A 16,606-nucleotide genomic window follows, 5' to 3' on the forward strand; every position below is an offset into this window, starting at 1 on the left:
TCAATCGGCTCTCTCTCTCTCTTTTTTTTCTGTGTGCCGAGTTCAGAGTTTATTATTTACCCTCGAAACCAAATTTAGCGGAGGAGACGCGGAGACAGCGCGGAGACAGCGCGGAGACACCATAGAAACAGCAGCCATGCTCTGCGCTACTTCTTCAGCAGCTGGTGCCGCACCACCACGAAGGGAAGGGCAAAGCCGCTGCCGAAGAAGCCGACCATGAGGGCCAGGAGACGCCAGCGATTATCTACTGAGAAGGGCATTTCATCTCCCCTCCCGCGTAATTGACTGTGGTGCGGCACCAGAATCAATGTCTGATAGGATTGCTAGAAATTACTCGTGGCGAGCGATAGAAACCGATTTTTATCGTTAAACAGAATCAGTTTCTGCCTGGTCATTAAAAGAGCACGGGGTGGCACCCATCCCCTGTGTACAGCCCCCATGGTGGACATTTCTACAGCACGACGCCCGCCAATTTCTCAACAAAGTGATATTCACATTGATGAAGGGATGAGTGGTGTAACCCTCCGACCAGGACTTTTGAACTCACAATCTTCTGATTGCAAGCTGAATAACCCCCACCACTGCACCGCTAAGCCAGGTCAAATTATAACGTCCTATCGAATACAACTAATTACATTTTGAATGTGTGACATACGGTGCGTATGTCTTTTTCGCCAATTAGATTGCACTAGTGTAGATATTTTCTAGCTTATTATAAACTGTACATATATGCTTTTTTCCTATTTGTTTTTAATAAGGCTGTACGTGTTGTTAGAGTTGAGCCTGGCTGGTGCTTGGATGGGTGACCACCGGTGTTTGCCAGGCGGTGTAAGCATGGAGATGCGAGAGGTCGCCAGGAAATGGCAGCATTGGGCGTTACGGCTGCGAAATCGCGTGGGGTTTTTCTCTGGGTTCTCCGCTTTCCTGCCACACGAAACCAAACACTCAAATTGGAATTGGTCAAAACATTCCGAACGCAGGGACCTCTTGCAAAAACGAGTCCTGAGTATCGGTGAGATTTAGCTTTCCTGAACGACTGCCATCGTTATCATTAGTCGTGCTATTCGCGGTTCTGAAGAGTTACTAGATCGTGCGGTTAATATTATTAAAATTCAAGATAAAAAAGAGTAAACAGAACTGAACAGCAGATGTGCAAAGCTGACGATATCGAGTTTAGATTCTAGCCAAATAAATTTATTTTTTAATATTTTCAACAGCTTGGAAGTTGGCACAGCAAAACGCTGTCTTGCCACTATGCATCGCCGTGCTGTTATTGATACAAGACACACGCATACTTCTCAATTTGGATGAGCGTAATATCGTTTTATAAGTCCTCACCCACATAAGGGGAAAACTATGCACCGCCTAGACACAACTGGGCTCCCATTAATTTATTTTTTAAAATGTTTCTATTATGACAACAGAATGACGATAACCTGCGCATTAATTATTTTTTTTTGTATCTGCACCACAGTGATTTGTTTTAGCTCTGCTGCCAGTCCGTGGTTAGATTCACGTTTGAGGTGCATTGCGTGTCACGGTGTTCGCGGTTCACACGGTGGACTTGACATCCAGAGGTCGCCGGCTCGGTCTGACCTCCCGGCGCGGCGATCAGGATGGTGGGAATTTTTTAAAAAAATCTGCCCCGTGTTTACGTCCACGCAGCAGAGTAAAATGGGTAGGCCACAATGAGTCGATGGCGAGTCGCGTGAAGTGGGGTAAGGTGTGGGCACTCGCACCTCATCCGCAACATTTGGCCAGCGTGAAAGAGAAGGCCAAAATACCCTTTGAAGGAACCCTCTGCAAGTTCCGACGATGGCACGAGCAAGACATTGCAGAGCTGCACCTTTGTCTTCTTCAGGTTGCGTGCGCTGTTAAATGTGGGCCACTCATATTAACTCACTAGCGCTATTGCATTTTTTTTTTTACCCCACAGCCCTGTGCGTATTAAACCTGGATAAATACCGTAATTAATATATAATGGGCTGCTCAGATTTTCCAAAGAGGCCATGTCCGGTGTGGCCGATGAAGTTAATGGGAATCACATGGAAGCATATCAATCATCCCATTAGCTGTGGTGGCCACACCTAAATGTGGGGCAAATCTGTGCGATTTGGACGGCAACAACAAAAAAAAGACCAAACCGCCGAGTAATCAAAACTAGAGCCGAAGCCACGGCGCTATTGCTTTCTTTCAGTCCGGTAGTCCTGCGCGCAACGTCAATGTTTCGACGCAGATGTGGCGCACATGTTTGAAGCTCACCGCGGTACGAGAGCTTGAGGCGGGGCACGGGCGGTCGCTGGTCCGTGCTGCCGGCGGTGGGCAGGCCCAGGGCAAGGACGAGCACCAGGCAGGCGGTCGGCCACGCCGAGCCAACGTGAGGGCCCATCTCGCACGGCCGCCGCTGCAAGCTGACCCCCACCGCCCAAGCCGCTGGCAGATCGGCGCGATGTTCCGACGGCTGACGGGCGGCGACCCCCCCCCCCCCCCCCCCTGAGATGCACACAGCGGCCACAATGGAGCGTTTCACTACGATGTCACGATCGAGCCGCGACTGGGCTCAATCTGATCCATGCCGTCGTTAAATCATTAGATCGCATATTCGTCGTTGGAATTCTCCGATCCGTATTCTTTGTTTTTTTTCGGTAAAGTCGGTAGTGACTTTTATGGATAAAACCTAAGAATATGAATCCTTGCAGTCACGAAAGCTTCAAATCTAGAATTCTCCGATCCGTGTTCGGCGTTTAATGGACACGCAATGGAAAAAAAGAAAGTCGCTGTGCTGCAAGGCACGAATTGTGAACGGTGTTCAAATAAAGATTTTTAAAAAGAAAATGCAACAGAGGATGAGGCACATGAGTGGAAAACACAGCAGGATATGTATACCTGGGGCAGTTATTAAAGGATGATTGAACTGAAAAAAAGACATTAAAATAAAGAGGGCGGATGAGAGTGGTTTGCAATGATTTTGCAAATGTTAACCCAATAATGAACAGCATCGCAGCAATCTGCCTAACGAAGGATGCCTTTAAACAGCAGTGCGCATTGCTTGCGGTTGACTTACGGGGAAGAGATGTGGCCAACGACAAAGGGAAAATGGAAGTAAAACCTGAAAATTGCGCAAAGAAATGCGGTGAGTTGCGTGCTTCGTATTTACACCGAGAGGCGAGGCAGCAAGGGGGAGCCCAATGAATGGGGGAACGAGGAGGACTTGGAGACATGCAGTCGGCTACGAAAAGTCGTGACACTCGGTGAAGTCTACTTGCGTAATTCATTGGTGGTGGTGGTTGTTGTTATTATGAAATTGGTCTTGAATCCGCAAACTAATAGCAATGTAAAGGAAATCAATCTGAAAATACAAAATTGTTTCTGCCACTGGGTAGGAAGAAAAGGTTATGATATTTTTGCTGACTGGCCATGAAAGAATATAATTCATACGGAAATATTATTTTGTAGAAACGGAAGACTGACTGATTGATTGCCTTTATTTAAACCCAGTAAAAAAAACTCATCGAGGCTGATCCTTTATTTTTCTTGGCACATACAAGTCATAATAAAATACATCAAAGAGCAAAAACCGAACACAGCCCAGAGCCAATTTTAAGAAACGTTTAATACTGACCATAGAGCTCTGTCTTATATTCAAACGTAAGTACAGGATACAGAGCAACGGTTACATAAACCACACATTTCGATACAACAGCTGCTAAATTTACCTTTCTTATTTTACTCCTGACCATTTTCAGCTTTAACACTGAGCCAATTCAGCTTAGCGGTGGTCATTTGGTTCATCGCTAACCAGTACAACGGGCTTTGAGATAAATAGCAAAATCAAATAAAACTTTTATAGTTGCACAATTATGACCCTGGGCAGCCTGACATCCGTTTGAAGCCTTCCATTAATGAGAACGTGGACATTAAAGTTAGTCAAGTGTACCGTTGTGGAACATCAGTGGCATCACAGTGACGTCTAAGGCTGTTCGGTTTAATATGCCAGTGCAGTGACGTCACTACAGGCCTATTACTCAGTGCCTGAACATGATTATAAAGTGTTTTTTTGTATCACTAACAAAGCTTTAACGTGTGTTGTACAGCCAGAGACACACAGCCAACATAACGCCAGTTTATATATTTTTTATTTCCATCTTCCTCGATGCAGTTACATTCTATGTGTTCTGCGTGGTCTCAGTGCCCGTGTTCAGATGCGAGCGATCGACAGCGAGAAGATAGAAACGTCCATTATTAAGTTAGTATTTTACGATAATTCACTGGTCAACACACTTTTTCTGGCATAAGGTATTCCAACGGTGTTATGGTCATTTTGGGGTGCGGATTCCAAATCTGGCATCAGTTTTTGTCTATCACATCAGGTTTTTGAGATATCAAAAATTGCATTTTCAATAAAAACTGCAGAAGAAAAATATTAAATAAATGTGGATATCTCCATAAAATGATATTATAAACACACTATCCTAAAAATACAGCACCATATTTTAACCCTAAAGCAGTCACTGACTCGCAACAACTTGCAATCATAAGTGACAGAGTTAATTTCGGGTAAAATCAATGAAAATGGGGTATGCCGATAGCATAAAAATGATGTGATAGAGCAAATCTGAGATCAGATTTGGAATCAGCACCCTGAAATTAGTCTAAAACAGCTGCAAAAGTCCAGGCCAGAAAAAAAAGTTTTTTTTGTTGACCAGTGTTATTGGGGTTTATCCATAACGCAATAGCTACTTAAAGTGTAACCATTCATATGCCAAAATAAAAACTGGGTCATCAGAAACCACTTTTAAAAATATAATTCACATCAGGGCGCACGGTCTAACGTGCCATCCACAACTTTTACTGTCCACGAAGAAGGGATATTCCCTGAAACATTACCTCCTATTATATATATTATTTTATTTAAAAATCACAGCGTTGTTGACGAATGTGTTGAGTTTTTTTTGTGTATTTATACACCATTGTCAACGTAGCAGCGTCACAAATTAATCAAATTGAGGCAATACTCTTTGGTTCTTTCGGTAAAGTCACGTAGGTAGAAAGTCACGAAAGCTTCAAATCAAATTGAGGCAATGTTACATGTGTAAACTACACAGATAGAAACATTACATCACGTGCGAATATGTCCCATATAATCGGTGGTCTTATCGGACTAACATACATCTGATATCAGATAAATAACAACACCCAAGACAGAGGTTATCATTCATTAGCTAACTGTTATAAAATATTGGTCCTATTCAGATTAAAAGCAGGATGATTAGACCTAAGTCAAAATAACAATTTTATTTGAATCCACAAGTCGGGGCGAATACATTCACACACTCCAAAAAAACATAAACACGGGAGAGAAATCGATAGGATTAAAAGTAACGCAAATAAAAAATGTAAAGTTTCGTCTGATTCGTGAAAATGTCGTGATTACATTATCGTGGGGTGGGCTAAGAGGCCATTTTGTTCCGGTGATCACGTGCGATTTGTCCGTTGAGCGACGGTAACCAGCGACAGTGGCCTCTAGAGGAGGGCACCTATCTGCACCTCAACCTGAGTGTGGCTAATTACGTAATTTCTGTCAACACCAGGACAACAAAGGCATTTAACCCCCACGTAAGGCATCTTGTCCCTACCCTACCCCTAGTAACGGTGGGGGGAGTTTTTTTGACATTTGTTTCAGCACTGGGTCACAAGCCAATTCCTTAATGCCCAATGAAAAATAGAGATAATCGCGGAGAAAATGAGGTTTACATCTTAAGCCTCACCGAACTCTTATAATCGCACGCGCAGCGACGTTATGACGTGCGTTACGTTAGTTATGTGGGCAGCTTACTCGTATTACACAGGGCACTGCCCTTTCAAAGAAAGAGCTCTCCTTCAACCGTTGAATTTATCTTGTTTTGTTCACACCACATTTAAAACCTCGCAACCTAAGATGCGCTTTTGTCGTGCATTGCAATGTAACGTACAGGCCCTTTGTCAATCCGCTGCTGTGCGAAGACCTCACCAAGCCCTGTTGGTCATGGGGGGGGGGGTTGTTTAGCCCATATCTCACGTTGGTCAGTGTGCATTGAAACTTTAAAAACTACACTATTTTTTTTAATTTTACCAGGTAAGGCCCACTGAGCTATATAGATTTTTTTAGAAGCGACCTGGCCACAAATGATAGCTCAACGAATTGGCTTATCACGTGGAAATGTATAGTAGCAGCTAAATACTCTAAACACGTGTTTTTAAATGTGGAGGGAAAATCTGGAGGATCCGGAAAAACCCCACGTGACCACGGGGAGAGAGACTCGCAAACTCCAAATATACAGGGGTCAAGGGTCGGGATCGAACCCACGCTCTCCTTCATACCAGGCGATGGGGTTAACATCTCACCATCGTGGCGCTGGTGGAATGGGGGGCACGGGAGCAGGACTGGTTGAGATATCAATTGCCACTGATGTCAAACCGTAGATGCAAATCGAACACTGGTCGCCAGGTTCATAGCACAGGGCACTAACCGCTCTGTTCGTGTATGTGTTGAACTTCTTTCGCACCGTACGTAGCCAACCGCGCAAATCGGTGGTGCGTGGGAAGGACAACAAACTAAAGACAAATATCAGTTCTAAAGAAATGAATTCATGTAGGTAATGAGAGCAGTGAGTGGAAACAAACTGTTTCTCCAATAAATAAAACAAAATGAAGTCCCAAATTTGTGCCATAAAGATTATTATTTTGGAATCTATAGGGTCTGACAATACTGTGGTCATAGTCTGCCGAAATAACCAGGCTGAGCCGTGCCTCATCTTGTGCTTTGTTTGAGAATATGGCAGAAACACTGTAGACCTTTCGAGAAATGGGGCGATGTGCATGAAAAGGCCGGTGTGGTTCGGTCATATTGAGAGACAACAGGAAAATTATGTGGGTCAGAAGGTGCAAGTGATGCAAGTGGAAGGAAAGAGATCAAGAAGAGGAAGGCAGAAGAAGAGGTGGGGGGGGGGGGCGATGTAGTGCGATCGGACCGTGGTGGCCCAAGGAGCGGAAAGAGAGATGGCGCAGGACAGGGCAGCGTGGAGAAGGTTGGCAAGGACAGTGGAACACCCCACTGTGAGTGGGACAACCGCGTGGAAGAAGAAGTAGAAGATGATGTCCATGACAGTGCACCAAGCACACTGCACGTGCTACCGTTGAATTGTTGGGGAAAGCTTCGACGGGACATTCACTGTTGCCACCCGAAGCGGCAAATCGAATGCTGGTCGCCGGGGTTCACAGCACAGGGCGCTAACCGCTCTGCCACCACTCCTTCCCCCTTATCGTGTGTTGAGAATTAACGCTCGATTTGAATAATGTTCCTTCAGCCACGATTCGTGACGAATATAGAACTGCCCAGAAACTCTCCTACAATTGAAGTCTGTTCCTCTCAACGATTCGCATTCTGTGATGAATTGCTTGTAAATCCTTTTGATCATTGTTACTACCTCATTTAGTTCGTATACCCCTTTTTGCTACGTGTTAATTTTTCACATATGCCAAAGGAGTTTTTGCTTTGCTCGTGATCTTAGTACCTTTTGCTCATGGCCCTTTTAGTTTTATTTTCAATGTCGCACAATTGGGGTTTGCCATCCCAGGTTTCCCCACGAAAAATAATGCAATTGTGCTCCCCACTTTGCTTGAAATAATGAAAACGAACGAATGGATGAATAAGCACCTGTCGACTACCACTCGCTTCTGTCTCTCTTCTCAGCATCTGTGCTAGGCATTAGAATGATGTATGTATGTTTGAATTTCTTTCACACTGTAACACACAACCAGTGCCACAAGAGACTTGAATGTGGCACTGAATGCTTTGCTTATCCAACTACTGTACATGCTGAGAGAAAAAAAACTTATCCGTTAGATCTGTAATAATCCACCCCCAGCGAATCAATGAATTGTCACAATTGTGGGCCATGTTTCAACTGAAGAATCAACTGTTTTGTTTTGATTTTAGAGTATTTGGCTGCTCGAAATGTCCACGTGATAAGCAACTTCGTTGGGCTATCATTTGTGGCCAGGTCGCTTCTGAAATAAAATATTTAAAAATATATTTTTTTTAAACACGCTTTAATGAAATGTACTGTCCGAGCTGCCCCTCCCCCTGCCTCCTTCCCCCATCGCCCCTCCCCTCCTTCCACATCCCCCGCCCCTCGGCGTGGCTCCCCGAGGCTTGCCGTGACGTCAGGGACCACGTGGTGATTTACAGGCAACGTGAGTTGAGCGTCGACAATTAGAGCCGTAAAAAAGATCGTTTAAAAAATATATATTTTATGTTTAATGATATAATATCGTGTTGTCATCAGTATGACATACCTATACCAAGTTTGCAGTCGATAGCACATTGGGAAGTGTGTAAACATTTAGTTACAATATTTCTTTTTTGAGGATGCAACAGACGAAGTGAGTTAAATTAAAGCGTGTAAAAAGAGCTATGGAGCTCAGTGGGCCTTGGCTAGTAAAATAAAAATCGTAAATAGTCAAAATATTGCAGGCAATGCAGCAGTCTCGAGCAGCTTCGGGGATTCGTGGCGAGCGTGTGCGTGTATTTTTAAATCCTTTATATTAAGTTCGCGTGCTTGCTTGCTTGCTTAGGACCGTGCAAATCTTTCGGTCGTTTTTTAACCCACTTCCCGTGATCCAATCGAGCTGACACTTTCCACACAGACTCGTTGTGCCAGACAATTATTGTTCGTGAAAAAAAATTCCCAAAATTTTACACTTTTTAGGCAAAAAATTTGTATTTTACATATATTCAAATAGAACGCATTAATGGCTTTGGCTGAACGTCAGAGTGTAAGAGCCCAGAGCGTAACCCCTCCACAGGCCGTGGCGGAGTAGCGCAGTTGGTAGCGCCCTCGCTTCCCATGCCAAAGGTCGCGGGATCGATCCCCGCGTCCTCCATAGGCGAATATATTTTTAAATCCTTTATATTAAGTTCGCTGCCACGCATATAAAGGATTTATAGTGAAAAACTTTGTTTTTACGGGTTATACTTATTTTTTAAATCCTTTATATTAAGTTCGCTTGCTTGCTTAGGACCGTGCAAATCTTTCGGTCGTTTTTTAACCCACTTCCCGTGATCCAATCGAGCTGACATTTTCCACACAGACTCGTTGTGCGTGACAATTAATGTTCGTGAAAAAATGTTTCCAAAATTTTACACTTTTCAGGACAAAAATATTATATTTAATTACCAATTGCTTAATGGTGCAATGCAATCATCTGACCCATAGGTGGCAGCCATCTCAAGCCAGAGGACGAAAGGACTCTAGCCGCCACGCATATAAAGGATTTATAGTGAAAAACTTTGTTTTTACGGGTTATACTTGTTAAAAGCTTAAAACCTTTCTCAACTCAAGAAATGCGTTAGTTCTTATCTTGCGCCGTGCCATCATTCGTGATCTCTGCTACTCGCTGCTTTTCAAGTAATAGTATCATCAGTGCACTCCGTTGATATCCGATTTCATATTTTGGGCCTTTGGGCCTGTGCTCATTGACTGTTAATTTCGCCCAATTCCATTGGCTGCTCAGCGCTGGCACATTCACTGATTACCTGCGTGTAACAGTCGCGAATTCATCTACCGGCACAATGTTAATCTGAGACTGGAAAAATCTTGATCCACACTTTTGGTTTTAACTCCTCAAACTGGGGCCACGAGACACCCCCCCTCCCCGCCCTTTCTCACACCAAGTGTGCCGATGAGCCCTCTAGATGTCTAACTCTCGATTCACAAAAGTCCTAGTTAGCCACCTAGCTTGAGGTGCAAGACAAACCCAGAGAAACCCCTCGGCAAAGGTGGACGGGAAAGACGTGCAGAGGTAGAGCCAAGTCAAAGTGATGTCCTGTTCAAGCGAGCATTGGGGCGGTGGTGGGAGTAGGACAATCACGGTTGACTTCCGCACACAATGGTACTCATTGTAACGACCTCGGAGGGATTTCGATTTAAAGCTCTCGTGACTGCAGGGATTCATCTTCTTGGTTCTTTCGGTAAAGTCACGTAGAAGGAAAATAATAAAAATTTAACATAATTAAATAATTCTCACGACGTTTCGGCCACAACGCAAGCAGCCGTCCTCAGGTGAAGAACAGGTCTGTCGGAAAGACAGTGTCTGAATGAACACCACCAGGCTTGGAAGCGTATATTTAAGCTGGGTTGGAGGGGGAAGAGCGCCTTGACAAATTCCTTTGTCCTTATGTTTTATTTTTATTATTTTATTATTTCCCTTCTACGTGACTTTACCGAAAGAACCAAGAAGACCTCGGAAGGGTCATAGGCTGGGTGAGCCCCCAACCAAGATGAACAGAGAGTATTGTTACCAAAACTTGCAGAGAAGCTCGTCGAGGTGGTGGATACTCAGTCATGAGTCGAACGACCAACAGGAGATAATTCGACAAGAGAGGCTTTGAGCCAGGCAACAACCGCATGCACAGACGCGCATTAATTGGCGAACAGAACGCGCAGTGAGATACTAAAGTGACGAGGCAACGCGATTAGAGAAAAATGCTGCGAGGCGGGCAAATCAACTGCGGTTTTTTGTTTCACGTCGTCCGCATATTTCTTGAACAGAAGCTGCCTTCAGCCAACGGGGGGGAGGGGGGGCGGTTCACCAGTGCCAGAGACGAACGAATGGACGCAACCCCCGGCTGAGATCACGCACAGAGGAGGAGGGAGGCGGAGGCATTGACTAAGAATTTCACCTGCAGGTGCGAGCCGGATTCACGGAGCGCAACAACAACAACAACGCGAAGTTAATAAAACAGCGAGCTGCACGTGCAAGTTTTTAAATTTTTTTGCGTTTAGTTCGTCGTCCTTCCCCCGCGCCTCCGATTCGCACGGTTGGCTACGTACGGTGCGAAAGAAGTTCGACGAGCATACACACGTAAACACTACTAACGTGTAGCCCTTCGTCAATCCACTGCTGGATGAAGGCCTCCCCATGCCGATTGCTCGCCACTCACGTTAGCCGTGGCTGGGAATGGAACCGCTGCCGATTGTGAATCGTTTCGTTGCTGCACTTGATGTGTTATATTGCTTGATATGTGATATTGCTTGATGTGTTATATTGCTTGATGTGTTGTATTGCTTGATATGTCATTTTGCTTGATGTGTTGTATTGCTTGATATGTCATTTTGCTTGATATGTGATATTGCTTGATATGTGATATTGCTTGATGTGTTGTATTGCTTGATATGTTATTTTGCTTGATGTGTTGTATTGTAAAGATCTTGCCACCGTGTGATGACCCGGGACACTGTCACAAATGAGTTCTCGATTCCCTGGTCTCTGTGGTTCTCACCACGCGGTTAAACAAAACAAAGTGGACTTGGCTTGAACTCCGGTCACCGGGGTCTGTGCGCAGTGTGCGAACCACTTGTGCCAGCGCTTCACCCCCCCCCAGTACTACGTGTACGCGACGTTATCTTTAGGATTATTAAAAATACCGTCGTCAGCATTTTTTATTTTACAATTGTGACACCGTTTCCCATTGGTGACCCACCACCACTGTCCCAACCAGCCATGGTCAATCCACTGCCGCATGAAGAGCTGCTCACCCCGCCGTCGCCTGCCAGGATCGTGCCATGTACGAGCGCCTGCACGCGAGCTCATTCCGTCGCTCCGTCTCCACGGTGGTCGTCCCACTCCTTGGCTGGCGCTGCTTCGTTCTGCTTGACCATCGGCCGTCGCCCGCTCTGCGCACGCGGCCATTCCGACAATTCTCCCTTTTTTTGTTCGCTTTTACGGGGATTTTTTCGAAACGCGTGATAAGAATCAGGCGCAGCTTTTAAATGCGCACACACACACACGCGCGCGCCTCCTGACAGACAACAATAACCCCAAATCCAGACCCCTAGGGATTCAAATGAATTAGGCTTCTGACCAGCAATGTTTACAAAAGGAACTCTAAAAGGCGCAGAAGCATCCGCCCCCGGTCGTTAAAAAAAAACCAATCCACTGCAAGAGCCTTTAACGTGGAGAGAAAATTGATTTTAAGCTTTCGTGACTGCAGGAATCCATACTCTTTGGTTGTTTCGGTAAAGTCACGTAGGTAGAAAAATAAAATAAATTATTTTTTGTTTAAAAAAAATATATAAGGTAGAAAAATAAAATAAAATTTGTTTAATTGAATTTTTCTACCTACGTGACTTACCGAAAGAACCAAAGAGACTGGCAGGAGAGAGTTTGAACAAGGGGTGAAAAAGTGCGCGATGAAGAGACGCACGCTTGGAGTTACACAGAGCGACAGGGGAAGGAGCTCGTGGGTCAGAGAACGCGCACAGCTTTGAGACATCGTCTTATTGACCGCGAAGGAAATGAAGTGGTCTTGGGCAGGAACGACGCCACTCCGAGTAACGTGGGGCCCTGGAGTGGTGGCTCAACACAGCCTTGAGCAGTGGGTTCCCCAAACAACTCTGCACCCGTGACAAAGCCGAGCACCACGAGATGCCAAAGCCGTAGACGGCAGGTGTTGTCGGCAAGGAGAGTCATTGTTGCACGACCATGTCGTGTCGTTCGAGAGTGTGAGTGACACGGAAGCGCGCGTTAACTCTCGTAGGCCCGATGCGGTTTCATTGACATCACTTCAAGGCACGTCTATGTGTGCAGTGGACAAGAGCTACAGGCAGCGACACCGTCTCTACAAAGTATTCCGATGAGCATGGTTGGTCCACGTACAGCGCAAAAGAAGTTCAACATACGGTACATTCCACATGTTTTCTTTTTTAAGAACTAAAACCACTCTAAATCGTGGCACCTGCAACAGTTCCCCACGGACCACTCCCCCAAGGCCCTTGCCGATCACCAATGGCCCACGGGATCCACAGGCTGTGAACCTGCTGCCACGGCAAGGATTTCTACCGTGGAGATGGAGCGCTCGGCTCAGCTCGGTCGCAGTGGCATCGTCTCTCTAGGGCAGTGGTTCTTAACCTTTTTGGAGGTACTGAACCCCACCAGTTTCATATGCGCATTCACAGAACCCTTCTTAATTGGAAAAATAAAATATTTTTTTCAAATTCAAAACATAGTTATATGTTTTACTGGTGCACAATCATATGAGTCAGGTGTGTGTCTTAACCTCCGCCGAACCCCTGAGACTGACTCACCGAACCCCTGGGGTTCGATCGAATCCAGGTTAAGAACCACTGCTCTAGGGGGAGTGTTGCCACCCGAGGCCGCGTGGGAGAGCGATGCAGCAGCGAGACCCTCTGCCTCCTCCCGATGTCAGTAAGCCACTGGAGCTATGCACTTTTAAATCCAGATTGAAAAGTGATTTCTTTAGAACTGCCTTTTGTGTTCAGTTTGCTGTCCTTCCCCCGCACCTCGAATCGGCACGGTCGGCTACGTACGGTGCAAAAGAAGTTCAACATAAATACACGATGTTGGTGATTTTTTTTGCATCATTCTCGAGCTATGGAACCTAACGCGCCGTGTTTATGTTCTGGACTTAACAGCGATCGAATGGGAGTTAGAGCAGGCACCGGCGCACACAAGAAGCTCTTCACACCAAGGTGGTCACATAATTTTTGGCAGCCCCGTGGCTGAGCCCAGTATCTCTCAGGTGACGGCTTAGTGCCTCTGCAAGGGAATTAAACTCTTAAAGCAATTCCAACGAGCCCCCCCCCCCCCCCCCCCGACATATTTAAAGACTTAGCGAAAATTAGCACACGCCACTACTTTGCGGAGCATATCCCTTTCGTTTAAACTGCTGCTCCAAATTTCGTTAATGGGCGGCGTAGCTGGAGGGAAAAGATCATTACAGGATGTGGGGGAGTTGTTTTACATGGACATAGCGGCAGGGTATTTATCATTAAGAGGGTCGGCTGATTGAACAGGGACCACAGTGACAACATGAAGAGCGGAGCACCGCTATCACCATTCACCTGGCTGGAGTTTCTTTAATGGGGAAGCTATGAATAAAATACCAGGGTAGATTTTCCACAGCCAGTCTAAGCCCATTTTTGCCAATCCACTGCTGGGTGAGGGTCTTTATGCACACACGCCGGTCGTAGCTGTTATTTTAATTTATCGCATAAGCTACTATTATTATTATCTCCATATATATTAAAGGCAAAGTTGTGAATGTGTGTGTCTGTTCAAAATGTTTAGCATACTTGCCCACATGCAACAAACTTGAAATGTGCCATGTGGATACTTTCCAGACTGTACACCATGCCAAAATTAGAAAAATACACTTTTTCTTTTGTTTTGGGGGGGGGAGCTCAATAATGCATGTATTTTTTTGCACGGCAAGTGAGCTGTGACGTCACATATGTCACGTGACCCGCGCATGTGGAAGCGTAACGCATTGTAGTGGAGTGGTTAGCGCGCTGCGCTTCGAACCCGGCGACCCGAGTTCGATTCCCGCTCACGGCCACCACCGGTGACGATTATTTGAACCGGTCCTGGGCCTTCCCCTAGGTCGACTCAGCCTCAAACGAGTAACTGGTGTGGTGTGTGAACATCGCCACTGGGGAGACAAAGGCGGCCGGGCGTGGTGAATCCAAGTCCCGGGTAGTAAAGCTAGTTCATAATAAAGGATTTTTTTGGGGGTTAGAGCGCGTAAATATTTGACGCTACGTCATCATGCTGGTCAACGTGGGTGAGCGAAACTGGGCAGTATAGACGCAGGGGAGCATGGAAGTACAGTTTAACAAAGCATTAAGTTGCACTATCCTCTACCCGCTCACTACGTAGCCCCAAAGCCCATAGCAGCAACTTGTGATGTTCAACATTTATTGGATCTGAGAGGGGAGGAACAATTCACCTTTATTTCTGCCCCAGAGGACCTCATCATTTTGCAATGTTAATCCTGTGTGCTGGCTCCATGTCCCGGTTATTACAATTAGCGAATGTACTTTGTCAAGCATTCGGAATGTCGCTGTGCTGCACACTGCTAAAATTCAGGGCATTTGGCTGGTGCCTTGTTGGCGTTGTATCATGTTTAATGATGCTATGACCATGATGTTGATGGTTGTCAGCACTATTCGACCTGTAACAATTGGCTATTTTTACCAGAATTTATTCGTCTTATTATTCATCGTCATTATTAATCTTGAAGTCATGTTAAAAAACAAAAAGAATGAAATGTCGCGCCTTCTCACCCCACCCCCCTCCCCGTGGGAAGCGTCTCCATCTGCCTGTGGTCCCACCTGTGGTTCTAGCAGCAGATCCCGGTACGCAGGATGGAACGGCAAATGAATCGGGCGATGACAGAAACGGCAAAGTATGAGCGCTGTGGAATTATACAATCTTTAGCGCTGATGTCAGCCCAGCGCTGGGATCGCAACGCATTCCTTGAGGGTGACACGAGCAGACAGACCGCCGCCTCTCCGCTCGCCATCCTTGAGAGGAGCAGGCTTGTGTTGTGGAGAGACCATGAGGTCCGTGTCTAATCACGTGGCGGCAAGCCCTGATTATAAACTGTAACTAACTAAACTATTTCTTTTTAAATCCTTTATATTAAGTTCACTTGCTTGCTTGCTTGCGCGCTTACGACCGTGCAAATATTTCGGTCGTTTTTTAACCCACTTCCCGTGATCCAATCGAGCTGACATTTTGCACACAGACTCATTGTGCGTGACAATTTATTTTCGTGAAAATTTTTTTCCAAAATTTTCCACTTTTTAGGAAAAAATTCATTATATTTAATTACCAATTGCTTAATGGTGGCAGGCAATCATCTGACCCATAGGTGGCAGCCATCTCAAGCCAGAGGACGAGAGGACTCTAGCCGCCACGCATATAAAGGATTTATAGTGAAAAACTTTGTTTTTACGGGTTAATTTTTTTTTGTTTACCAGCTCAGGCCCACTGAGCTACGTAGCTCTTTCTCAGAAATGACCTAGCCACAAATGAAGTTGGCTGATCGTGTGGACATTTATAGCAGACAAATAGTCTAAACGCATGTTTCTAATTGTGGAGGGGAAAACCGGAGGACCCGCAGAAAAATGCACGCGGCTACGGACAGAGAGAACATGCACACCCCAAATATGCTGGTGTCGGGGTTGGAATCGAACCCACGGACCTCCTGTACACCTGGCGAGGTAGTTAACATCTCGCCACGCTAGCAGTTAAAAATAAGCCGGGCAATAGCACTTCATCAGTCAGGATTGAGTAGTCAGTTTAACAAGTATAGTCGAAGGAGAAGATAAAGTAACTTGCCTTGAGCCAGTACTTCTCAGATGACAACACAGTGTGTGGTTCTCCGATAGGCCCACGATTGAGTTCATTACAATTCTATCTAACAAAGGGAATTCTATTTAGAATAAAATATAGACCAAACGTTCGCACACGTGCACACACATACCTGGTGGCGTTATTTAGGGTTTGCATCCGCAGTTGTTTTTTTTTCATATCTCACCAAATAAAAATGTAAACGGTTCGGGCCTACTTGGTCGCACAAATAGACTTTTCACTGAAAGCGAATGTTTGAGCGTTTATATATTCTGGCAATCAAAATAAATGTACGTTCGCTCTGTATAGTATAAATGCCAAAGCGCAAGGATAAATTCCACATGCTTAGTCACAATAATATCTCACTTTCCATGCGAGAAAGAAATATGGCAAAGATCCTTTCTGGCAG

At 45.4% G+C, this 16,606-nt stretch overlaps 2 protein-coding genes across 2 annotated transcripts in view; both read right to left on the bottom strand.

The window, feature by feature from the left end:
- Window positions 1-2,448, bottom strand: part of LOC144730058 (semaphorin-3D-like) — a 53,998-nt gene extending 51,550 nt beyond the window's left edge. Inside the window, exon 1 of the mRNA XM_078610579.1 lies at window positions 2,263-2,448. Coding sequence (XP_078466705.1) covers window positions 2,263-2,389 — 127 coding nt within the window. The 5' untranslated portion in view covers window positions 2,390-2,448. The remainder of the gene's footprint in view (window positions 1-2,262) is intronic.
- Window positions 22-290, bottom strand: COX7C (cytochrome c oxidase subunit 7C). The gene has a single exon (XM_078610580.1). The coding sequence runs from the start codon at window positions 258-260 to the stop codon at window positions 147-149; it is 114 nt and encodes a 37-aa protein (XP_078466706.1). The 5' UTR covers window positions 261-290; the 3' UTR covers window positions 22-146.
- Window positions 2,449-16,606: the final 14,158 nt, after the last annotated feature.

The sequence above is a fragment of the Lampetra planeri genome, chromosome 34, assembly GCF_965212315.1.
Source record: "Lampetra planeri chromosome 34, kcLamPlan1.2.h2, whole genome shotgun sequence".
Lineage (NCBI taxonomy): Eukaryota > Metazoa > Chordata > Hyperoartia > Petromyzontiformes > Petromyzontidae > Lampetra > Lampetra planeri.

Bases quoted from the DNA above. Each gene is read 5' to 3' on its own strand.
- COX7C (XM_078610580.1), bottom strand. From the start codon at position 260: ATGCCCTTCTCAGTAGATAATCGCTGGCGTCTCCTGGCCCTCATGGTC.